The sequence below is a fragment of the Benincasa hispida genome, chromosome 3 (assembly GCF_027475165.1).
Source record: "Benincasa hispida cultivar pf3 chromosome 3, pf3_genome.v1.1, whole genome shotgun sequence".
Classification (NCBI taxonomy): Eukaryota; Viridiplantae; Streptophyta; class Magnoliopsida; order Cucurbitales; family Cucurbitaceae; genus Benincasa; species Benincasa hispida.
The window spans coordinates 37,119,507-37,146,750 of record NC_143480.1 but is presented as its reverse complement, the minus strand read 5'-3'; the positions used below and the strand labels follow the sequence as shown (position 1 = coordinate 37,146,750).

At 31.3% G+C, this 27,244-nt stretch overlaps 1 protein-coding gene and 1 long non-coding RNA gene across 2 annotated transcripts; one reads left to right on the top strand and one right to left on the bottom strand.

Annotated features, from left to right (window-relative positions):
* Nucleotides 1-545: 545 nt before the first annotated feature.
* LOC120074179 (WAT1-related protein At2g37460) lies at nucleotides 546-4,610 on the bottom strand. The gene is made up of 7 exons (XM_039027209.2): nucleotides 4,414-4,610; nucleotides 4,233-4,295; nucleotides 4,033-4,149; nucleotides 3,716-3,956; nucleotides 3,291-3,452; nucleotides 1,873-2,024; nucleotides 546-1,002 (listed from the first exon to the last, which is right to left on the bottom strand). Exons 1-7 carry the CDS (start codon nucleotides 4,608-4,610, stop codon nucleotides 804-806), a joined length of 1,131 nt encoding a protein of 376 aa, XP_038883137.2. The 3' UTR covers nucleotides 546-803.
* On the top strand, nucleotides 4,511-9,045 carry LOC120074181 (uncharacterized). The gene is made up of 3 exons (XR_005480916.2): nucleotides 4,511-4,651; nucleotides 7,222-7,337; nucleotides 8,679-9,045. It is a non-coding gene; the product is annotated as an uncharacterized LOC120074181 (long non-coding RNA).
* Nucleotides 9,046-27,244: the final 18,199 nt, after the last annotated feature.

Here is a 27,244-nt window from a genome sequence, read left to right as displayed (position 1 = left end):
AGTTTGGTTTTTGAAATGTGTAAGAACTAATGCTTATTTAACTTTTCAATTTACTCTTCCACCAAACTCTCTTTACTTTCTATTTTACTAGAGTGAAATTCCCTTTAGTTCACTAACAAAACGGTTCCAAACCGTGTTCAATAAGAGAATAGCGAGAATTTACGATTGCTAGTGTCGATCGAGCACAGAAAGGAAGATTGTGGTGGATTCTACAAAAATTGTATTTTCTAACCCTTTATGCATGCTTATTCTTAGTTTTATGTAATTAGAACGCTATCGATCATCGTTTCCACTATTGCATGCTTTCTTTATGTTCCAACAAAAGCCCAATAGATGAAGTACTCAGGATCAAAATAAGACTTATTCACCTTAAGTTTGTAAAATAAGTACATCATGTCAAACCAAGTTCTATGTCTATCTTAAGATCATTAAATTAATATTCTTTCATTTGGGATCATTTTGATCTTCCTTTTTCAGTATCTTTTTCGTTCACATTCACTTATTTTGAATAAGTAAATTAAATTTGACTAAATGAATCGTGTATGTAACGAAAAACAGGTCTTTCATTCACTGTTGTCTTTCCATAACATTACAACCTTCTTAACAACCGACCCCAAAAAACCCTAATATTATAAAATTAGACAAAAATATATGGAAAATTTGAAACCAAAAAGTGCTTTGTTACACTTGGTGGAGTAGAGGAGGGACATGGAAAGGATTGTGGGAGATTGGAAAATTATTTAGAAAATTTCAGCAAAATCTAAAATGTTTTTTATAAGTTTTTGGCTTTCAATCTCATTAAGTTAATTTTGCTCAATATTATTCTTTAGATCAACTGAATTAGTTGATTCAATTGTTAAACTTTCCATCTTGTTGTCTTCTATTTCTTTTGTTTGTTGTGTGGGTAATTTCAAGTCTTCACTTGAGGAACAATTCCCATCTTTGTTTTTGCCCCAAACAACAAGGTATAGTCCAACAATTATCACAGCAGCTCCAAGTACCCTGCAAAATTATTTAATTTTTTCTGCGTTATAAAACAAGATATTTTATTGAAATAAATAAAAAGAGTAAATAAATAAAAAGAGTCACTACTTTACGTTAATTTTATAACTATCTCTTTTAAATTATTCATTAATAAAGTTGAAAGATAACTCTTTAAACTACGCCATTCACAACTAGCACTCTTTTTTAAAGGTCGTTAAAATAGTCTTTTTTTATCATTCACGGCCGAGATCGACACTGAGATTTGATTTTTTTTAAAAAAAAATATTTTAACCTTATATCCAACTATTGATTCTTTTTTACTTTATCGGTAAAATTTTGCGATGAACACCAAGATCAAGCTTTCTCCAAGAAATTCTGTATGAGTGAACACCGAATCCATAACTCTTACTTCTTTTCAAATTTTCTCTTGTAAGCTTTTCCAAATCTTATATCAAATATTATGTAATCTTGCAAATCTTATGCCTTTCCACAATTTCTAAATTGATTTACGATTATCTTTTTAAATTTCTTAAAATTCAACAATCTTTAGGACATTGATTTTTTAAATTTTGGAAAGATAAGATTTCATCGAGAAAGTCCAAAAGAATCTATAGTTAATTTCGATGGTCAATCCCAACCAAAAAAGACCGGAAAAATTTAATAAAATTTACATAGGTTTTTCTTTAATACCAGTTCTCTAACTTTAAACCTTCCAAGTTAACTTAGAATATAACTTGAGTTTAGATCTCTAAATGGGTGAATATTAAGTTTAACCTCCAAATTCACACGTGATAATCCCATTATTTTATAAAGGAGTGGATTAGTTTAATCCAATTACTTAAATATTTTAATGTAACAGTAAAAATAAAAAGTAAAGATGGAAATTACCTTCCAAAGTAAAGACGCTCTCCCAAAATAAATGAACTCATAATGGCCACAATGACCATACTCAATGGGCTAAAGGCAGTCACAAACACAGGTCCTTTATCTTTCATCACTATTCCTTGAATGTAATAAGCAAGCCCTGAACAAAATATCCCCTGCCATAATTTCAAAAGATAAAAAATATAGGTCATTTATCGCTAAACTATATTATTTTCAAAGTATTTATAATAATATTTTTCAAAGGAATAGCAAAAAAATAAAAAATAAAAAATAAATAGTAAAAAAAATATTGATGATACTGATAGACTTCTATCAACATCTATCATATAATATTAATGACAGATTTCTATCAGTTTCTATCACAGATTGACACTTGATATATATTTCTATCTACCTCTATCAAATAAGATTAAATTTTACTATTTTGTATAAATAGTCTTCATTGTTTTTCTATTTTTGAAAATTTTCTTTTTTAAAATTATAAAAAATACTTTCATCACCACCATTATGATATTCTCTTGAATTCTAAAAATAAAATTGAGATTCTCTAATATCCACACGGTATAGAGTTATTTTTATTTGTTGTCAATGTAAATTACACAAATAAATATTGGTAGGGGAGATTCTTTTCTTTTAATTTTGCTTTTGGTATAATTTTATTGACTTTTCTAAATATATTTTTCTTTAAGAAAAAAACACCATATCCGTAAAATTGGTGCATCTTTCGGATTATTATTTGATTGTTATTATTTACTAAAAAAAAAATTATTTTCTGAAGGTTTAAATTATTTAAACACATCCATATCTTAGAGTTAGAACTATCTTATATTAACATCATGAAGATTAAGTAATTATCTCAAAATTAAAAAATTTTACCTTTTCAATTTAATTCTTTTAGGTAATCATAGACTTATGTTATTAATTTATCATTAGAAAAACAAAATATAGATATCTGATTTTGCAAGAATTTTCTTCATCCTTATTAAAGTCATATATACTCATCTGTCAAACTAAAAGTTAAGATAGTAATCATTTTATTTTTATTTTTATCTCTTAAAATAAATCTATTAAGATGATAATTATTTTATTTTTGTTTTTATTTTTTAAAATTAAATCTATTGACACTATTATCACATCTAAATTTTTTATGAAAAATTATTTTTATTTTTGAAATTTAGCTAAGAATTCAATCATTGTATTGCGAATCACGAGGTTGATAGTATAAATAGTATGTCAGTTAAACTACGCTCATGTTGGCACAGATACAAAATTTTATCAAATGATATTAATATATTTTATGTTATAAAGTACGATCAATATCAAAATTAAAAGATTAAATTATTATTTGCAATTAAAAAAAGAAGATGTTTTCTAACCAATAATAAAATTAAAATAGAAAAATATAATAGTGATAGGCTTACACTATAGACAGCGGCAAGCAATTTAGTTCCCCAAGTAATGGACCAAACGGCGGCGTTTCCTCTTTCCATCACCAAAGCCACCACAGTGCCCTCCGCAGTGCCCAATAGGCAGATCCATGCCGTAAGGGAAAGCTCAGCTGGGTAAGCTTTCAAAGTGATTGCCTGTAAAATCCCAAATGATTGATCAATTTTTTGCCTTTTTTTTTTTTTTTTTTTTTGAAGAATTATGATTCCTTTTTCCTCTCAAAAGTGGTGGGAAAAAGTTGGATTCTATTGTTGTTGTTGTTGTTCTTTTTGTCAATTGTCACATGGTATTAAACCTAGTGATGGGAAACAAATCTTGTGATAAGGGGAATCCATCAACAAAAGGGGTTTTTGTTATTTGTCAAAGGGGATTATGGATTTGGGAATCTTGTGAAGGGTACCTGAAGAATCATGAAACAGGCCCAACTGAAACAGCCAATTGTTATCATAATTGAACCTTTGATTGTATCTTGAAGGCTGATTTCACCTCTTTGTTGTTGATTGTTTGCTCTTTCTTTAACCCAAAATAGCTCCAAAATTGGGCCTTTTATTAGTGTCATTATCATAGCTCCTCCAACTGTTGCTATGGTTCCCACTATCTTAGCCTGACTTCTGATGCTTTTGATTCTTACTTTCTCTAGCCTGAATAAAAGTATGTGTTAATTTACAGGAACTTCACTGAGAAAGAGATTGGGTTTGGATTTTGTTTATTGAATACCTGAGGATCCAAGCCATTACAAAGGTAATGGCGGGGAGAATATTGCACATGGCAGCTGCAAAAGTTGCTGTTGTGTACTTCATTCCCAAGAAATATAAGTTTTGATCAATCACAGGCCTGCCAAAAAGGGAAGATATAAAATGTTATGTTGTTGGAGAGATCATTATTTTGTCAAAAGTTTTTGGGAGGCAGGGCAGTACTCTAGCAAGCTGAGGATCATTAATTTGGCAAAGACTGGAATTGTCATCTTTGGTCTGACCTTCCTGGGAAAAGCAAAAAACCATCTCAAATAATTAATCCTTTGCTGTTCACTTCATGCATGCATGTAAACTGTTTGATAAAATGGCAATGAAGGAATCTGAGTGGAAAATAGAGAAATACTTGTCAAAAATCAGTGCAAAAGGAGCTATAACAATTGTAGCAACTGCATGGCGGTAAACAACAAGAACATAGTTGCTCATTCCTTGATTTAGAGCTGCTTTAGACAGAATGTCCATTCCTGCAAGACCAAACTGCAAGAACACTACAGCAAAAAAAGGCTTGGCTGAGACACACCATTGGCTAACTTGGGGATTCATCCTGCTTAAAGGATGTTGAAGCTGAAGCTGATAGAGAACAGGTGTGTTGGTACAATTTCTTTAATGGCTCATATTGGTTCTGCTTTTATAGGAAGTAAAATGCATAAAGCATATGACACATATCTTCTTTCTGAAAACTTTCAAGCTCATGGGAATCTATTAGGTATAAAAACATGATTAGAATCGTAAACCCACTTCATAAATACATGTTTAAGGAGGAAGAATAATGTGATTAAGAAACTAATGTTTAATTTGATAGTGCTTTCAATTATTCAATTATCTTTCTGTCACTAAGTGATCATTGATCTCATGCCCAATCACCCTTCTTGCCATTGTGCCAATGGTTTGGGCCCCATAGTGGCTAAAGTTCCCCACTTGCCAAGATTAATATATGCACCAACTCAAATCAAATATTCCTAAAGAATTTGATTTTTATATATTGGTAAGAAACGAGCTTTCATACTAAAACAATTTTTGTTACACAAAATGAATTTTATTTAATGCACTATGTGTATGTGTGCGCGCATATATACACCAAAAATTCTTTCCCACAAGCTTTTTTTTTTTTTTTTTTTTCACATCAAAGTGGAATAATAACGAATTGAACTTTGCTTTATAATACCTATAGTATTTTAATTTTATTCAATTTTGAGAATGATTGTGTTTGCAACAGATATTAGTCATCAAAACCAATTTACACAACCAAATCTTGGTGCAGATTACTCTTTCAAGAATTCTCTTTTCTATGTCCTTCACACGTGTGAAGTAAGTTATTAGTTTTTCTTACCCAAGTTGCCAAAAAGAAAAAAACTTTAATGAGAATTCCTATTTAGAGAAAACACATAATATTTTTCTTTTTACTTCATTTATGTATGTATCTTTTGATGATCAAGGCATTGGGGTTCCACTCCATGCATTCATTATTCTCGTGGCCACCTCTAAGAGACCCCAAGAACTAAACTACTGATTCTCTATTTGATAAGAATTTCGTTTTTAGTTATCTTTTCTTGAAATTTAGGATTGTTTTCTCTAAATTTTTTTACAATAAATTTACATTTCTTAAAGAAATGTTTTAATTCTTAGTCAAATTCCAAATTCCAAAAACCACATTTTCTTAGTTTTCAAAACTTGACTTGATTTTTAAAAATATTGATGGAGAATGGATAATCAAACAATGAAACTTAGATAGAAATAGTATTTATAAGTGTACTTTTCAGAAAATCAAATGGTTATTAAATGGGCCAAACATGAGGCTTGAACCTAAATGTTGAAGTGTTATCCCTAAACATCCCAAGCTCATTCCACTTGAGCCACCTCTTCAGGGTTTTGTTCTATATGCTTCGTTTCTTTAAATTGCTAATTAGATAATCAGGGTTAAACTTATCAACCATGGTGAAAATTAGCCTATGCCCTTGATATGTGTAGTTATATCAATTAGATATTCCCAATAGATTGTGTTTATGCATGAATTTATATCTGATTTAACAAGAGCTGCAGATATATATGAATTAAAGATTGAAACCCCACATGTAACCATTTGGATCAAGTGGAATATGCATGACATATTTCTAACTAGAATTTTCTTTTCTATCACTTCCTTGATTATCTTTTTAGGCCTTTTTTCCTTCTCCTTCCCAATGCATTACTTGAAATCATATAAAGCGATGAGATTACATTACAAGATAGTGCATGCTAACATATTCGTTTGCTTCAAAGTTTTCTCTTTCTTTATGGGATTGAAGTATGGGCTGTTGTGGTACACTTTTTACGTTATTACCATTTCCCGCATGGGCTTTTTGTTAGTAACATCATCTATCTCGTTTTTGCACATAGTTTTTAGAAACTGTAGGATAAGCTTTGAATATACAACTTTGTGCAATCATATTTGCATATAAAATCACTTTTATCATATTCAAAATCGTTTTAAAATATGCTTTATCAATTTTATTATAAGAAAATCACATTTAAAAGTGTAAAATCAAAAATTACAGACTTATTTGGAAATGATTTTGTACATGACAAAACACAAAAGTGGTTGTTTTCGAAATCGCTTCTGAACATGCCCTTCATCCCTTTTGAAAACAGAATTGCTTGATTTGATGACAGCTTCATTAAGACGTGAGTTTATTGATTATTAGTGCTGAGTAGGGTTTTTACTTTTTGTTTCCCTCTTATCTTGATCTTTGTTTGCACACTTCATTCTGTTGAATATAAAACTTTGTTACATCTGTCTTTTCATCACAAATTTTGCTCAAAAAAAATACCGTCTTTAAAAAGCAATAGATAACGATTCTTGTATGGTTAATAAACATCAATATAAAGTGCAGTATTTTTTCTTGCACTCAAGACAACATCCTTTTGATAAAGGAGTTGTTCTGGCAATAAAAGGCTTTTGACCACAACTTTTGAATTACTTTCTGTTTGCTGAGAGTTACATTTGTAATGGTTAAGGAAAAGAAAACCTTTCATTTTTGTTCGACTTTTTTCTTTTACTTTTTTCTCAGTTCTGATTTGGGGATGGAGAAAATGCCAATTCTTTGGTCAATTCCCTCTCCCCCCCCCCAATTATTTCACCTTTTTAGCTTTCTTTGATTTTGCTTTAATAATGCAGGAGGCACTAAAACAATTGATCCTAGCAAAGTAATTGGCTTGATATTATATGGTTTAAACTTGAAAGACCCTTGGGATCAACCAATAGTCCTTATTTTTAAAGCCTCTTAGAACCAGGTAATCTCATGATCCCAACGAAAAAAGAATCTCTCAATAGATTGAATTGAAAACTCCTCTCTTGATGGGATTAGTTTGAACTTTTTGACTGTTCAAAGATGTTGAGTCTATAAATATAGAAAGATCTTCGGATTTAGAAACCGTAAAAGCTACCGTTGGTCCGAAGGAAATATTTAATGTAGTAGTCACAAAACCCAAACACACAACCTCCTAACTTAAGGATGGATGCATGGATACGACATGACACTAGCATGATCATATAATATTTTTTTTAAATCTAGGACACAAACACCACAAAGACATGTTTATCAAAATATATATCTTTTTTATTCAAGAAGAAAATTCAAAGTCAATGAGTTGCTTTTATATGCTTAAAAAATTTGTTTGATATATTTCACTTTTAAAGTTTATTTTTTATTTTTTGTTATATTTGTCTATTTAGTATACTTAACAAGCATTCACTGCATGTCTAACAAATATTGGATCTGACTTTGTATAATTAGTATCTAACACATCTATTATACTAACAAGTGTTTGATACGTGTCCAACAAGTATCGAAGTGTCCAATTTATTTGATATGTATCAGATACAGATATGCTAGTCAAACTAACGTGTTGGTGCTTCTTTCTTGCTAACTTCAATATTATAAATGAAGGTAAGAGATTTTAATGATGGATGAAAACTTCAAGTCTACTTTCGTCAATACAAACTTGTGAAATCTCCGTTTGGTGATTTGTTTGATTGTGCTTTTTTCTTTTTTCTCTGTTTTTTTTTTTCTTTCCTTTTTTGCATGAACCACTACTTATTACACAGATCCAACATCTTGATTTTTATATATATCTGTGTAGGAATCCATATCCAATCTGGAACCCATTAGACTCGATACTTTTTTAGATAATGGGTATTTCATGGACCCATATATAGGAAATGTAAATATGTTGTCAAAAGTTGGATATGTTTGCTATATGATTTAATCTTTTACTAAGTCAGACAGCATTCTCTTTCTCTCTCTCTACCAAGAAACAAACAAACCAACAACAAAATTAAGAGAGTATTTTGTGGATAAGTTAGTGGTGGTTAGTAAGGTTGATATTCTATTCCATTTCAACCATCATTGGTTAGTCTAATGAGTAATGGTTCAATTCATGGTAATCATTTGTCTAGGATTTAATACCTTTAAGTTTCCTTAATACCCAAATATCGTAAAGTTAGCTAGGTTGTTCCGTGAGATTAGTTGAAATGTGCCCAAGCTAAACTAAAAAAAAAAAAAAACCATCTCTCTTGTCGATGGAAATTGAACCATATGATTTATTTATTATTATTATTATTTTTTTGTGCAGATTGTTGGTGGAAGATGAGCAATGAAATACAGATTCCATTACGTGGGAGAATTGGATAATGCTTTGATTCTATAGAGTAAGCCTCGTACTTGACAGGTTATTCCATAGAATATAATCTTGAGATTATTTTTTTTTTCTTTTTTCTTTCTTGCCAAACAAATACATTTCTATATTTTAATTCCATTCTAAGTTGGGGTTTTTTTCTCTTCTTAAATAATATTCACTTTGATAGCCATTGGGGAAAAGAAAAGAAAAAAAATTATTCTTTTTGGCTAATTTCCATGTCTCTTATTTGGTGATTTCTTTTCTTCACACCTCAACTTGTCTATGACATTTCTTAATCAAATTGGATATTTATTTATTTCTTTCTTCATTGCTTTTCTTATCCATTCATCAATTTGTTTTCTTTGTAATTTAAATGCATCTTCCTTTGCTTGTATATCTTGAATTCTTTAAATTACTTCTATAAAAAGCTAATTGTGTGTAAAAAGTAAGTTGCATCACTAAATTCATAATTTTTAAACAATCCAAAAAGTACTTGGGGTTATATGCTTTATATGAAAACTATGAGGTGGTGTTTTAACTTAGATTTTTATTTTTCTAATGGAAAAAAATTCCATTTTCTTTTGGCTTTCTACTTAATTTGATGAGTTAGTTTTAGTTTAAATTTAAAACTTTGGATTTTATTAATTTGATTTGTAAAATTGAATAAAACCATCATGGAAAGTAACCTAAAGATCAATATAGTAAAGAGATATTTACATAATTTATTTTTCTTTGTAGAAAACCTATGAAGCACAGATACTTCATGTGAGTCAAAAAATCCATATCAGACACGTATCAGATATCGATACTTTCAGATATTCTTCAGATATAGATCTAACACGCGATTTAACGTATCTCTTTCTACACATATTTTTTTTTTAAACAACTCATCTAATATTTTCCAATCTAAAACTAAGTAACTTATTTAAAAAGCTCACTACTCAAGACCAAAACTAAGAAAAAAATAAAATAAAATAATCAAACCCTAGACTAGAATCATCTAATCTCTATCTTCACATTTGAGTCCCCACAAAGTTCACCAAAATATAAACTATTTGGATATCTTCAACAATTCAATGAAGAAGTTTTTCGTTTATCTTCATAGTCTAATCTTCTTCTTCTTCTTTGCAATATGAGTCACTTTTCTAGTGCATTTTATTAACTATTTGTACTTCAACATCTTAGATGTCACTTTTTTTTATTGTATTTTAGTGTTTGTATTCTATTTTGTGTTATTGTTATTAACTTATATGCTAAATTTATCTATATCCTATATTTTTTTAAAGAACAAGAAAATATATCTTCAACGTATCAGGATCCTCATTTTTTAGAAATATACATAAAAAATGATACATCCTTTAATTTTTTAGAAATTGACGAATCATCGTATCCGATCATATCTGTATTGTGTAGTCGTATCTGTATCTATACTTCACGGCAGAAAACTATTTAGACTAATTTAAATTTTGAATAGAAAATTTTAATGTACATGGATAATCTCTAAATATGCTCTATATTTTAAAAAAATTGAGCTTATATGGGTAATTCATTAATATATATTATAATTTAAGTTGCAGCAAGCATGGAATTGAAAAAAGAAACAAATGTGTGAAAAAAATGTCATTATTTTCTAGCTTTTTTTTTTTTTTTTTATCTTTTCTTATTTTCAATGCCAAGCTCAACCGTAATTAACACACTCTTTTATATTAAGACTTTCACTTCTCGTTCCCCTAATTATTATTTTGAACAGTTGAACGTTTGCTACGTAATTTACAAATATATCATATAAAGAAAGTCAAAATACTATTTTGATTCATACACTTTGAAAGTTTGTTTAATATTAGTCTCTATTTTAATTGTCTAATTTTAGTTCTTGTATTTTGAATATAATCTTAAAAACTTCGAGCTAAATTTAATATTTATTGAAAATATAGAGACTAAATGTAAACCACTGAACTTATTTTACTAGTTAATCAAGTATAAGATCTCTTAATTATGAGTTAAGATGTCAATTAATATTATGGAATAAGTAAGTTAAGTATAGTGAATGATGCGTCTAAAATGTAAGAGAAAGAAAATTTTCTAAGTGTTAGACTATATGCATTCAAGCTGTAACTTAATCGACGCATAGAGGGTAGAGAATAACAATGGTAAGTTGCAAAAGGGCAAGAAAATATGTTAAATGTGGAATGTTGCGTTCTTGGGTGAAGTAGAAACAAGTTAGCATTTAGGAAAGATAAATGGTTCCATGCATTGTAACTATGAGGCATCATGCAGCCAAGTCCGGCTAAATGATGCAGCCATAGGTCCAAGAAGGGGGGATGTTATGGCTAAGTACAATAAGTAGTATGAAGGATTTACGCGACCAACTTTGTATGTCATTAATGAGGGTTAAACTGGCAAGTGATGTGGCAGAAGGTCATGCGTTGAAGGGAGAAGGCTTGGGTGGCCGTAAGGTCATGCGATGAAGTTTAAGCTGAGGAATTCAATTTAATTAATGTGTAAGTAAGCCAAGTAGTAGCCTTATAAATGTTCATAAAGGGATAAGTAAGCTAGGTGATAATTAATTAAGTAAATTCCTCATGCAAGCCCAAGTATAAATAGGCTTAACCAAGAAAGAGACTGTTTTACCAAAAAAAATTCTAACGCCTAAGTGAAGAAGTGTTGTTGCCATCTGAAAACTTTTAAAGTTGAAGAACTTTCGGCCAACTAAAGAAGAATTTGAGGGATTTCTGATCGATTCTTGAGGAAATGATGTCCAAATTCTAAGGTAAGCAAAAGTTAAGATGTTTATGAGCATTAGGAGTTTAGTTAAAAATGAACTAAAAAATCTGGAAGTTTGAATTTGGAATGATGTTGTGGATGAATAAGCAAGCAACTGCATACGAAGAACAAGTAAGTAGCTAACTCAATGATGTCATGCGTTAACACCTACAGCATAGTCAAACCACAAGGAAGGCAATCTAAGTACATTGCATAATGGATGTACGTCGCATAGACTGAGAAGTGTTTCAGTGCTTATCGAGCACTTTAGGAAAGGATTCCCAATTATCAACCAAGTTATAAGAGATGGCTAAGGATAGTCAATGCATTAAGGATGGTTTTCACATGTCGAACTTAGCTATGATGCGATAGTTACTAGTATATGATGAAGTTAAGCTATGTGTTAAGCTCAAAAGGGAGCTAAGTATACTAACTAAGGGACCTTTCCTTTTCAGGGTAAACGCAAATAAGAGAGTCGTACAACTCCTTGGATAAGTATCTTAAGACAGTGATGACAAGTTTTAATAAATGTTTTCTAATGCAAGTTTTATAAATGATGCCTAACGCTTAGGCATTTCATATGAAGTTATTATATCATGATTTTCTCCGATGCATGCCTTAAAATGAATGTTGATCGCATGATCTATGCTTTTAAATAATGAAGTTATTTAAGAGCTTAGCATGTGTTTTCTAGTAAGCCTATGCCATGTTTTATCATATGTTGAAATTAATCGAGTATATTCTATTTTTACGAGGCACTATGTGTTGATATTAAACCAAGAGGTATGATTATTTCAAGTATACATACTATGTTTATGTTCTTAAATGTTTAAATGTTTGTGCCTTGTACAAACTCTACTTCAATGTTGGTATCGAAGGTATGGTAAGGTACTCAGAATTCAGTGATGATAGGGATCTTTGACACCAAAGGTATGGTAAAGTGTTTAGGATCCAATCCAGCTCTATGTGCACGTATGACTATGTTATCAACGTTGCTGAGATTGAGCAAAGGGGTTTCTCTTGACTAAGATTATTAGGGATTGAACAAAAGGGCTCTCTCACATGTTAGGTAGCGTAGCGGAGTTTCAGAAAGATGTTAATAATTATTTCAAGGTTTTTATATGATGTATTCTTATTATTTCGATTCCATTTTAAAAACTCTGATTGTGATTTAATAAATGTTTCTTTGATAAGCATGTTTATGTTAACTATGATTTAAAGTATGTTTTACTTAAGATAGTCACTCACTGGGCTTTCCAACTCACACTTTAAAAATATTTTCCTCCCCAGGTAGCGGTTGATGGTAAATTATATATTTTAAGCTGTTGTTAAGACCATATGGTAAGTTCTAGAGATGTATAAACTACTAATCAAGCTTAACAAGTGCTAAGGATACATATTTTCATTAGTATGTTAGACAGTAGTTGTTGGGGTGTACATGAGTTGGGTTGAGTTGAGGGTGTTTTCTGGACTAATCCAAAAATTCGGGTTGGTTTGATTGACAACCCAAATGACCCAAATAAAGTTTCCAACTAGGTTGGGTTGTCGGGTTATAACTTATTTTTTATTTTTAATGAAAAATATGTAAATTTATATACAACACATGACTAATAACTAAAATCTCATAAAATTAAGATGCTAAATACCAAATATATGTGATATTTATTGTAAAATTTAAACAAAGAAAAATATTATAAAAATTCTAAAAAAAAATTAAAAATTAACAAATTAATCAATACAGAGTAATTAAACTTTAAACAAAGAGGAATATGTATATAGAAAAATAGGAAAATAGAAAAATCAACTCAACCCAGCTTAACCCAATAAAAATAGAAAAATTCAACTCAACTCAACCCAAGAACAAAACTAACCCAACCCTTATATTATGGGGTTGTATAAATCGGGTTGTTTGGGTTGTCAGGTTATTTGAACACCCCTAGTAGTTGTCATAAGAAGGTTGGCAATTGTTGTCTTCCTATCTCTTCTCGGATTAAAAGAGTAATCTGGGAAGGGCTATGACAAGTTGATATCAGAGTATAAGATTTTGGAAATAGAGTCATGTATTAAATTAAGAGCATGTGAATAACGTTATGAGCCTAATAATGTATATGTGACAGACTGACTTGGCAGATGGTTGATATAGATCGTCACCCTACCAAAGATCTCGTAGCTCAAAGGGATCCAGAGTTAGTCAGAGGACTAATAGTTCAAAAAGCTACATTAGAGGACAAATCTAATACCCCTCAGGTCAGAGCAGATCCTCATGAAGAATCCTAAATTGAAGGGAACCATGAGTGGTAAAGATTGTCCCAAATCCGTTTTTCATTGAATGTAAATGTTGCAGTAAATAAAGAACTAGATATGCATTTATATAAATTACAGCACACTATTAAAAAAAATTTAGAAACCTTACCTTTGAAGACTTTTATTCAAGAATCCCTCGAATAGCACACAAATGCCTTGAATACTTTCTTCAAGAAAACATAGATCAAGAGCACGAACACTACCACAAAGGCTTCCTTGGTATTCTCAGGTAGAGAACCTAGGAGTGGTGGACTCTGGCTATTTTGATATTAGGGAATTTTAGTAGTAAAGAGGAAGGTTTGAAATTGTTGACTAACAACTCAAACTTGCACACAACTCTTCTATTGTTTTCCAATCTCAAAAACGATGATCAGATTCTAGAAGGAGACTCTCTCGTGTCTTTCAAAAAACCAAATACCAGAACTACCTACTTGCATGGTGGAGAGAAAAAAGGGGAGGAGTTGTAACTCCCTCCCTCATTTTTATTTATAAAAAATGATATTTAATATATATAAATATAAATATGATAACTAACTTATCATATATATATATTAAATTATATGTTATATCAAATATAACATATAACCTATAGATTTAATATTGTATCACATACAATATAACCTATAGTTTCTTTTCTCTCTTATATGGCATTTAATATAAATCACATTTATATTAAATTTAACAACTATGAATCTAATTCATATTAGTGATATTTTAATCTTATTCAAATATTTATATCCTCTTAATTAAACCTATAATGTATCAAATACATTGTAATAATTATATTAGATATAATAATTAATCCTATTGAGCTACTAAGAGGATCTCATGAACCTATACCTTGAAGCTCCAACAGTACATGAATAATTAATCAAACTCTTTAATTAAATTATTCACCATCTGTTAACTGTCGGCACTCCACTAAAGACCATCAACTGCACTCTTCGCACTACAGATATATTTCTGTATCCATTGATAATCAATCAATAGTACGATGACCCTTCACAAATTGCTCATAAGTACGGCTAGGCCAAAATTATCGTTTTGCCCCATGTAGTTACATTTAACTCCTTAAATACCACTGATCCCTCTAATGAATAATAGATCATAGTCCATGACTAAACCTCTCTTGAGCCAGGAGAGAGTGTGGCACCACATTGTTCAAACCCCGAAATCAGCCCTTAAAGGAGCCCTTTATCTACTTACCCGATCTCAGGGAAGGAGTGAATTCCTTCTTGTGTAGTTGTGTTCCCAACTCCCCAATCAGACGAATCCCCAAAATGATAGGCTTGTTGAGTCGGCGATCTGGCCACTCTCACCCATACAAATCAAAAGACCGCCCTCATAGACAGAAGTTCATAACTCACTTAGGATTCAGGTCATGTTACCTATGGTCATCCTGGTAAAATGTAAGTCTCTATTATGAATGGTGTTATATAATGAGACTAAACATTTCGTGGTCCGATCTTATACAAACTCTTTTGTATAGAATATCCCCACTCACATGTCTATACATGAATGATCAGGATCAGATCATTTATAGTACTTTGCAACAATTGTAACACCTACAAAGCAGGCCATACTCGTAGTGTCACCAGGATAAGATATCCAGTCTTATCCATCTACTACAGACCATTTAGGTTATCGCTTAAACATGATCCACATGTATGTCTTTACATACATGTTTAAGTTACAAGATAATCTTATATGTTAATTTATTGGTTTGTGGTGAATGAAACAAAAAAAATATAGAATAAAATATCATATATTTTATTAAATAAACAATGAGTTTGTTCAATACATTTACAAATTATAGGACCCTATGAGATTTAGGCCATTAACTATGGTCACTCTGAGAGTGGTTTGAGAAGGGAGATATGGACTCCCGTTACTGCTACAACTAACTGGATTGATTTTTCTCAGTTAGTTGAGATTGTCATGCGAGTGGAAGAGAGCCTGATAAAGGACAGATAAGATAGGGAAGTCCTCAAAGGGGAAAAGGGGAAATTTACGCCAGGAGAATTTGGCATGAGAGATTTTATGCCTCGTTATAGTGGGCCAACGACCTCTCAGGGTAGTACAGTTGACTGTTAGCAGAGGAGAGGCCGACAGAGATTCGGTCAGACAGTTGTGGGATCTAGATCATGACGTTTTGGGGAATCAATGTCCAGTACAGGTAGGAAGCCTCAATGTACCAGATGCGACAAATTTCATATAGGCCAGTGTTATGAAGGACAGAATGTTTGCTATTAGTGTGGACAGTTTGGGCATTACAGGAGAGAATGTCCCCAGTTGAATTCAGGGTATAGACTGAGAAGAAAACAGCATCCCATACAGTGATGCAGCCTAAGGTAGGCACAACAGGCGAAGAGGACACTAGTGATGCCAAACAAAAGGGTGTAGTGTAGGGATGATAAAAATTTCTCACAGGGTCGGGTCCCCAACCCGATCGAGGTGGGGAATCCCCGGTTTGACCAATCATAGGGGTCAAATCGGGTCCCCGATCGGGGATGGGGAGGGGATCCCCGCCCCGTCCCCGACCCCAAACTCGCCCCAATTTTTTTAAATTGTTAATATATATATATATATATAATTATTATTATTATTATTATTATTAAAAAAAATCAGTAACAATAGCTGATTTTACTGATGTTTATTATTATTATTATTATTATTAATAAAAAATAAAAAGCGGGGATTTTTCCCCACGGGGACCTGAATCACCAAACAGAGATTCCCCTACCCCTCAAAACGAGGCGGGGACGGGGATTAAAAATCTCCACTGGGACGGGGATGGGAAATGCATCCCCACCCCGCCCCGACCTGTTGTCATCCCTAGTGTAGTGAGATGGTCACGTCAGTAGGGCAAGGTTTACACCATGACCCAGTAGGAGGCTATGGATGCACCGGATGTCGTTACTGGTACAGTCTTTATTCATGATAGACCTGCACATGTTTTATTTGATCCAAGAGTGACTCGTTCATTTATTTCTAGCATGTTTGCATTGAGTATTGATATGGTGCTAGAAACTATGCATACATAGTTAGTTATTTCCACCCCACTTGGTGATGTATTGGTAGTAAATAATTACTATAGAAATTGTGTACTTCGCATAGAATGATAGCATATGGAGATTGATTTGTTACCCTTAGAACTGTTAGAGTTTGATGCTATTTTGGGAATGTATTTCTTATTTAAATATCATGCATCTATTGATTGTCATATGAAAGAAATGATATTCAGATTACCAGATCAGGCAGAAATAGTGTTTGTAGAGGAAAAGAAAATGTTCCCTATTGTCTGATTTTAGCAGTAAAGGCCAATAAACTGTTAAGTAAAGGTTGTATAGCATACTTGGCCCATGTAACGGTTTTTCAACCAAGGAAGATAAGACTAGAGGATACTCCTGTGGTGCAGGAGTTCCTTGACGTATTTCCTAAGGAATTGTCAGGATTGCCACCTGATAGAGGTGAAGTTCACTATAGACTTGATACTAGGAACAACACCTATCTCACAGGCACCATACAGGATAGCTACAGCTGAGTTGAAGGAATTGAAAACTCAACTGCAGGAATTAGTAGATAAGGGCTATATCAGGCCCAGTGTGTCACCTTGGGAAACGCCAGTTTTATTTGTGAAAAAAAAGATGGCACACTCCGACTATGTAGATTACAGGCAATTGAACAACGTAGCTATATAGAATAAGTATCTATTACCTCATATTGATGACCTGTTTAATCATTTGAAAGAAGCATCAGTATTTTCAAAGATTGATCTGAGATCAAGCTACCACCAGTTGAAGGTTAGGGAGTCAGATATCCCTAAGACAACTTTTCGAACCAGATATGGGCATTATGAGTTTTTGGTTATGCCATCTGGCTTAACAAATTCCCCAGTAGTGTTTATGGATTTGATGAATAAGATTTTTCATCCATAGTTAGATTCAATTATAATTGTTTTTATAGATGATATCCTGGTGTATTCAGGTAATAGGGAAGAACATGTAAAGCATTTGAGGATGCAAACACCACGTGAGAAGCAATTATATGCTAAGTTCAACAATTGTGAGTTCTGGCTCAATTAGGTCGTATTTCTAGGACATGCTACAGCAAAAGCTAGTGTTGATCCTCAAAAGATTGAGGTTGTGGTCAGGTGGGAATGACCTACCTTAGTAACAGAGTTACATAGTTTCCTTGGCCTGGCAGGTTACTACAAGAGATTCGTGGAGAGTTTCTAAAAAATAGCCTTTCCATTGACCAATTTAACCAGAAATGATGCTAAATTTGAATGGACAAATAACTGTGAATGAAGTTTCCAGGATTTGAAGCAAAGATCGGTAACTGCGCCAATCTTAACTCTTCCAGCGCCAATGAAGGAATTTGAGATTTATTGTGACACATTCAGACAGGGATTGGGGTGTGTGTTGATACAAGATGGTAAAGTTATAGCTTATGCTTCCAAGTAGCCGAAGAAACATGAAGGCAATTATCCTACTCATGATCTGGAATTAGCAGCCGTTGTGCTAGCATTTAAGATGTGGAGGCATTACTTGTATGGTGAGAAATATCATATCTTTACAGATCATAAGAGTTTGAAATATATCTTTGATCGAAAGGAGTTACATCTGAGACAGAGAAGATGGATGGAGTTGATAAAAGATTATGATTACACCATTAACTACCATCCAGGTAAAGTTAATGTTGTAGCCAATGCTTTGAGCTAAAAGTCCAGCTATTCTAAAGACATGTTGAATTCCTTAAGGGGAAGGTTGCTATAGGAGTTTGAATGAGCTAATGCAACTTTGACAGTGAGTCATTTGGGAGAAATGATAGCTCATTTCCAGGTAAGACCTACATTAGTAGATAATATCATTAGGGCTCAAATGACAGATGATAAACGGAGATCAAATTTTATTCTGAGACCAGATGGAGCTTTGATGAAAGATGATAGGTTATGTGTTCCTAATGATGAGTTATTGAAAAATGCAATACTAGAAGAGGCACATGATTTAGCTTATGTTATGCACCTAGGTAGCACCAAGATGTACAAGACATTAAAGAGGTCTTATTGGTGGCCAGAGATGAAGAAAGACATAGCTAGTTGTGTAGACAGATGTCTAATCTGTTAACAGATTAAGCCAGTACGTCAAAGACCTACAGGTTTGTTGAACCCACTTCCAGTACCTAAATGGAAATTGGAGCATGTCACCATGGATTTTCTATTTGGGCTATCTAGGACACCTAGTAACTATGGCGGTATTTGGGTAATAATAGACAGAATGATAAAGACAACAAAGTTTTTACCCATAAAAGATACGTCTACTCTGTTGATATTGATGCTCTAAATTTTGTAAGTCTTGTAGTTTGTTATTGTAATGTACAAACATTTTATTTATTTAATAAAATATGATATATTTTATTCATTTAGTAGCATTAACTCACAAAACCAATAAACTAACATCCAAAGTTATCTTCTATAGTTTAAACATGTATGTAGAGACATACAGGTGGATCATGTTTTAGTGATAACCTAAAAGGCCTGTTGTAGATGGATAAGGCTGAATGCTTTATCCTTATGACACTAAGGATATGGTCCACTTTGTAGATGTTACAATTGTTGTAAAGTGCTACAAATGATCTGAATTTGATTATTCATGCAGAGACATGTAAACGGGGGCATTCTATACAAAGAGGATATAAGATCGGATCACGAAATGAATAGTCTTTTTATATAACATCGTTAATAGTAGAGCATTACATTTCACGAGGATGATCATAAGTGATATGACCTGAATCCTGAGTGAGTTGTGAATTTCTGCCTATGAAGGTGGTTCTTTGATTTGTATGGGTGAAAGTGGTCATATCTCGACTCAATAAGCCTACCATTTTAGGGATTCTCCTTATTGGGGAGCTGGGAACACAACTACACAAGAAGAAATTCACTCATTCCCTTATGTCAAGGTAAGTAGATAAATTGATCCCTTAAAGGCTGATTTTGGGCTTGAACAATGTGGTGCCACACCCTTTCTTGGCCGAGAGGGGTTTGGTCATAGTTGGACTATGACTTATTGTTCATTAGAGGGATTAGTGATACTTAAGGAGTTAGACGTAACTATAGGGGCAAAACGGTAATTTTGTCTCAACTGTACTTACGAGCAATTTGTGAAGGGTCATCGCACTATTGACTGGTTGTATCCAATGGACACAAAAATATATCTGTAGTGTAGAGAGTGTAGCTGCCAGTCTTTAGTGGAATGACCGATAGTTAATGAATGTTGAGTAATTTAATTAAAGGAGTTTAATAATTATTTAAGTACCATTGAAGCTTCAATCTACAACCATAAGGTCCTCTTTGTAGCCCAACAAGGATTATTGAGAATTGATTTTGGATTAATATGAATTGTTCAAATTAATTGAGGGAATTAATTATATATGATATAATTAATTTAAATTAATTACATGTGATATAATTATTATAATGTATTTGATACATTATAATATAAAGTTTATTTTGAGAGAAATTAAGTATTTGAATATGATTCAAATACTAATTATATGGATGAGATTTATATAATTAAATTTAGTATAAATGTGATTTATATTAAATACCATGCATTATTGAGAGAAATAAAACTATAAGTTATATTATATTTGATACAATATGAAAACTATAGGTTATGTATTACATTTGATATAAATATGAATTTAGTATAAATGTGATTTATATTAAATACCATGCATTATTGAGAGAAATAAAACTATAGGTTATATTATATTTGATACAATATGAAACTATAGGTTATGTATTACATTTGATATAAATATGAATTTAGTATAAATGTGATTTATATTAAATAACATGTATTATTGAGTGAAATAAAATTATAGGATATATTATATTTGATACAATATGAAAATTCACACACATATCACACAAAATTTCACCCTCTTCTCAAAAGAATTCAAAGCTCATACCTCTTGAAATTCTCAACCCCTAAGGAGAATACAAAAGGTTCAACCTGTGGTGGTGTCCATGTTAAGATTGGTTTTCTTTACATTTTGATCGTGGTTGTACGTGACCATTTGGAGAGGAAGAGTTATATGAAGAATTTGTTCTTCAATGGTAAGTTAATCTTTAACCCTTTAATTCTCTTTTAAGCATGCTTTGAATTACTGTTTATGCATAAGTTTTTGGCTCTGTAAATTTGTAATTCTATGTAAAAATTAAAATTGGGGCATCCTGCTTCTGCATTCGAACTTCACCGTTCATTCATACTCTTGACTAGTTGACTTAGTTATAAGTTGACCGAGTTGTGAGTCAATTTGGAGCTCTAATATCTATTATATCAAGTAAAGATCCAAGGTTTACTTCAAAGTTCTAGCCTAGTTTGCAAAACACACTCAGTACTAAGTTGCATTCCAGTACAGTTTTTCATCCACAGACGGATGGACAGTCAGAACGAACAATTCAAACTTTAAAAGATATGTTGAGAGCTTGTGTATTGCAGTTCAAAGGTAGCTGGGATACACATTTTCCACTGGCAGAGTTTGCTTATAATAATAGTTATCATTCCAGTATCGGTATGGCACCGTATGAAGCTTTGTATGGAAGACCTTGTAGAACTTCGATTTGCTAGAATGAGGTCGGTGAAAGACAGTTAATAGGTCCAGAGTTAGTTCAGGCAACATCAGAAAATGTTGTTAATTATAGAAAATCTGAAAATAGCTCGTGATCGATAGAAGAGCTATGCAAATAAAAGGAGAGAATTAGAATTTGAGATTAGAGATCGAGTATTCCTAAAGCTATCACCGTGGAAAGGGATACTCAGATTTGGTAGAAAAGGTAAGCTAAGCCCTAGATATATTAGAACCTACGAGATAAATGAACACATATGGCCAACAGCTTACAGGTTAGCTTTACTTACTGAATTATCAAATATATATGATGTTTTCCATGTATCTGTGTTAAGGAAGTATGTACCCGACCCTACTCATATTCTACAAAAACAACCTGTACAATTAAAGGAGAATTTATCTTATGAAGAGGAACCAGTTCAAATATTAGACAGAAAAGAGCAACTGATGAGGAACAAGACTATTCTATTAGTAAAAGTCTTATGGAAAAATCATGAAGTCGAGGAAGCTACATGGGAAACTGAAGATCAGATGAAAAACAGATATCCATACCTGTTCACATGAAGAGTTCCAAACAAATTTTGAGGACAAAATTTCTTTAAAGGAAAGGTAAATTGTAAACTCCTAAACTTGTTTTACTAGTTAATCAAGTTTAAGATCTCTTAATTATGAGTTAAGATGTGAATTAATATTAATGGAAATAAGTAAAATAAGTATAGTGAATGATGCGTCTGAAATGCAAGAGAAGGAAAATTTTCTAAATGTTATGACAAGATGCATTCAAGTTGTAACCTAATCAACGCATAAAGGGTAGAGAATAACAATGGTAAGCTGGAAAAGGGTAAGAAAATATGTTAAGTGTGGAATGTTGCGTTCTCGGGTAAAGTAGAAACGAGTTAACATTTAGGAAAGATAGAAGGTTCCATGTGTTGGTACTATGAGGCACCATGTAGCCAATCCGGCTAAATGACGTGGATAGAGGTCCAAGAAAGGGGGACGTTATGGCTAAGTACAACAAGTGGTATGAAGGATTTATGCAACCAATTTTGTATGCCATTGATGAGGGTTAAACTGACAAGTGATGCGGTAGAAGGTCATGCATTGAAGGGAGAAGGCTTGAGTGGCCGCAAGGCCATGCGATGAAGTATAAGTTGAGGAATTCAACTTAATTAATGAGTAAGTAAGTCAGGTGGCATCCTTATAAACGTCCATAAGAGGATAAGTAAGCCAAGTGGCAATTAATTAAGTAAACTTCTCATGCAAGCCCAAGTATAAATAGGTTTAACCAAAAAAGCATCTTACCAAAAAATTATCTAACGTCTAACTTAACGAGTGTTGTTTCCATCTGAAGACTATGAAAGTTAAATAACTTTTGGCCAACTAAAGAAGAATATGAGGGATTTTTTAATCTATTCTTGAGGAAATGATGTTCAAATTCTAAGGTAAGCAAAAGTTAAGATGTTTATAAGCATTTTCTTTAAAATGAGTTTAATTAAACGAATGTTTGAATTAAAGTTATGAAATCTGAAGTTTGAATTTGGAATGATGTTGTGGATGAATAAGCAGACAACTGCATATGAAGAACAAGAAAGCAGTTTACTCAGTGATGTTATGCATTAACGCATACGACCTAGTCAAACCACAATGAAGGCAATCTAAATACATCGCATAGTGGATGTACGTCACATAGACTAAGAAGTGTTTCGGTGCTTACCGAGCACCTTAAGAAAAGATTCCCAATTATCAGCCAAGTTATAAGGTAAAATGGCTAAGGATAGTCGATGCGTTAAGGATGGTTTTGATGCGTCAAACTTAGCTATGATGCGATAGCTACTAGTATGTGATGAAGTTAAGCTATGTGTTAAGCTCAAAAGGGAGCTAAGTATACTGACCAAGGGACATTTCCTTTTCAGGACAAACGCAAGTAGGAGAGGCATACAACCCCCTTAAGACGGTGAGTAACAAGTTTAATAAGTGTCTTCTTATGCAAGTTTTATAAATGATTCTCAATGCTTAGGCATTTCATATGAAGTTATTATATCATTTTCTCCAATGCATGCCTTAAATGAATGTTGATCGCATGATCTATGCTTTTAAATAATGAAGTTATTTAAGAGTTTAGCATGCATTTTCCAGTAAGCCTATGCCATGTTTTATCGTATGTTGAAATTAATCGAGTATATTCTATATTTTACAAGACATTATGTATTGATATGAAACCAAGAGGTATGATTATTTCAAATGTACATACTCTGTATATGTTCTTAAATCTTTAAATCTTTGTGCCTTGTAACAAACCCTACTCCAATGTTGGTATCGAAGGTATGGTAAGGTACCCAGAATTCAATAATGATAGGGATCCTTAACACAGAAGGTATGGTAAGGTGGTCAGGACCCAATCCAGCTCTACGTGTACGTATGACTATGTTATCGACGTTAATGATATCAAGCAAAAAGACTCTATCTCAACTAAGGTTATTAAGGATTAAGCAAAAAAGCTCTCCCACATGTTCAGGTGGCGGAGTGGCAGAGTTTCAGAAAGATGCTAATAATTATTTCAGGGTTTTTATATGATGTATTCTTATGATTTCAATTCCATTTTAAAACCCCTGATTATGATTTAATAAATGTTTCTTTGATAAGCATGTTTATGCTAACTATGATTTAAAGTATGTTTTACTTAAGATAATCACTCACTGGGCTTTCTAGCTCACACTTTAAAAATATTTTCTTTCCCATGTAGTGGTTGACGCCTGGAAGCTTAGCAGTTCTGTCAATCAGTCACTTTTCAGACCCTAGAAATTGCAGTTAGGTGGTTCATAATGTTCTGTTATCATTTTTATGTCCATGTCAAAAGGGGGGGAGAAAGAGTGGAGTTTGTATTATATATAAGTGTAGTTTCTGAATCTGTTATGTATGTTAATGTTGATATTACCAGTTAACGGTAAATTATATGTTTTAAGCTGTTGTTGAGACCATATGGTAAGTCCTAGAGAAGTATAAATTGCTAATCAGGCTTAACAAGTGCTAAGGATACAGATTTTTATGAGTATGTTAGACAGTAGTTGTCATAAGAGGGTTAACAATTGTTGTCTTACCATCTTTCTCGGATTAAGAGAGTAATCTAAGAAGGGGTATGACACTAAAATTAGACAATCGAAAAAACTAAAATGGGACAAACTTCGAAGTATAAGATCAAAATGGTAATCATATCGTGACTATTGACTTTGCAAGTGGTATTGAAATATTTATTTAATAATTAACATATTTGTCAAAGGTATTTGCATTTGTTCCATTTAGTTTAAACTCAAAAGACTGGTTTATACCCTAAATGAAAATAAAAGAAAATATCTAAAATTAGAAAAGCAATGTGAGTAGACAATCAGTTAATACTGATAAAACAAAAGACTGGGAAATTGTGGAAAATGTAAACCAATTTTAAATTCTATAGCACTGTTTAAAAATTGAAGTACTAAAAAAGTGATAAAAACAAAAGATTGTAGAGAAACATATAAATTGAAAAGAAAGGAAAAGAAGAAGAAAAGAGAAAAATTATTTTATTTTAAATAAGTAATTTGTAAAATTAAGCTTTATTTAAAGTTAAAAAGAGAGAGAGAAAGAACCATCAACTTCAAGATGAATGATATATGTTTTATAATAGTTGAGTTAAACTCTAACATGTAATTGTAAATATTTTATTCAAATAAATATGTTTTAAAATATTTTCTTTCACGATATAATTTTGTAAAGTTTTTAATAATTAATAGGTTAAAGTGAGTAGGTTCAAGTCATGGTGATCATCCACTTACAATTTAATGTCATTTTTTTAATAATTAAATGTATTAAGATAAGATAACTATCTCGTAATTAGTCAGAATATTCACAAGTTGACTCGAAGATTTATAAAATGAGGGAAAAAAATCTAAAAATTAAATATGTGAAATTAATACTTGATCAAAATTAAATTTGAAATTTGTTGAAGAACTTTATTTGTAATTGTTTCTAGAGTTAATATCAAAATATCTAAAAATAATAGTAAAGCAAAACTCTTTGTTAAAACTTTAACGAGACATTAAAGCAATCACATTAGCTGGTTAAGTTAAAAACTTGTTTTTTTTTCTTTTAAATTCTATGAACCTTTATTTCTTTTTTTCAAATCATTATATATATATATATATATAGGTTTATTATTATTAGATCAAGAAAATTATACCTTATCAAAAAGTCTAAAAATAACTAAAAATTGCTGACAAAACCAAAAGAAGTAACACCTGAAAAAAAAATAATAATTTCATTTACTCAATTATTAATAACCACGCGTTGTTTTTTTTTTTTCTTTCCCTTCTCTTTTTCTTTTAAGAAAAAAAATGGAAAATCCATTAATGGGTATTAACTTCATAATTTATTAAATCACTCAACTAACTATCAATTTTTTTTTTTTAGAAAAAAGCTATATTTTATTTTTAATTTATATAAAAAAATATTTGACTAAAGAAAAACCAATAAATGTGATGAATTCCAACAAATATATACATTTCTGTAAAGAAGCAACACCAAAAGCAACCACTTCTATGCCTCTTTACTTTATAAACTTTAATTAACATTCAAATGAATTGATTTTAAAAATAGCAAATAAGAGCTTTTGAGACCAATTATGACTGAATTAGAATTAAATAAACTAAAGTCTTCTTTCTTTTCTTTTTTCCTTTTCCTTTTCCTTTTCATCATTCTTGCTAATTCATGTTAATAACTGTTGATTGCTTTGTTAAAAGGCACTTTATTTTGAATTTCTTAGTTAATTAGATTTTTTTTGGCTGAAAATTTGAAAAATTATTCCAAAGTTTTCTTGTATCAACTTGGAATGATTATTGTTAGTGTTAAATTATATGTTAAAATATCATTTTGGTCCCTATATTTTAAAGTTTGTTAAATTTTGGTTCCTGTATTTTCAATTGTCCAACTTCAGTCTATATATTTTCAATAAATTTTAGATTTAGTCCTCAATGCTAGTTTTGTGATTTATTTTTTTAAAATATATTTTTTTGTTATCTATAGTATTTTTATTATAAATTTTTTGAAAACATATTCACATTTGAAAATATTATTATTATTCAATCAATTTCAATAAAAAAATTAACTTTTGAGAAACTAAATTTAAGATTTATTGAAAGTTTGGATTAAAATTAGACAAGTAAAAATATAAGATTAAAATTATACAAATTTGGAGACGAAAATGGTATTTTAACCTAAATTATATTATCACTCTTGAGACTCTAAGGTAAAACTCAATTTTAATATCAATTATATTTTCTTTGAATTACAATTTAAAATTATACAAATTAATTTTTGACCTTTAGAAGATTCATTCTATAATCAAATGCTAAGTATTAGGATAATTAGACCCTTTCTTTTGTATGAATTGACCCCAAAAGTTAATTTTTGCATTTCTAATTCTTATAAAGACTTTTCATTACTGTGAATTGTCTTATATGCCTACGGTTTTTGTTATCCGACTGAGTTCTTCTCAGATTAATATAATACCCACCATAAATAACAATAGAATTTTACTTTTTTTTATTAAAAACAAAAAAGAAAAAGAAAAACCCTAGTAAACATCATTTTCCACGTGAAATTTTGTATTTTGGTTAAATATATTTAATTAAAATGATAATTAAATATAAAGACTTTGAATCGTTGAAGTGATAATTTAATTCTTGAATTTTAATGGTTTAGTCTTTAAACTCTAATAAATAATAATTTAAATTTTCATTTTACTTCCATTATTTTATGTAATTTTATTTTTAAAAAATAATATTTAA

What these genes read in the sequence shown, in the direction of transcription:
- LOC120074179 (XM_039027209.2), bottom strand. Translation starts at nt 4,610, where the DNA reads ATGAATCCCCAAGTTAGCCAATGGTGTGTCTCAGCCAAGCCTTTTTTT. An exon ending in ATGATCCTCAGCTTGCTAGA is followed by an intron (nt 4,150 to 4,232) that starts GTACTGCCCTGC and finishes CCTTTTTGGCAG; the next exon opens with GCCTGTGATTGATCAAAACT. An exon ending in GTAATGGCTTGGATCCTCAG is followed by an intron (nt 3,957 to 4,032) that starts GTATTCAATAAA and finishes ACTTTTATTCAG; the next exon opens with GCTAGAGAAAGTAAGAATCA.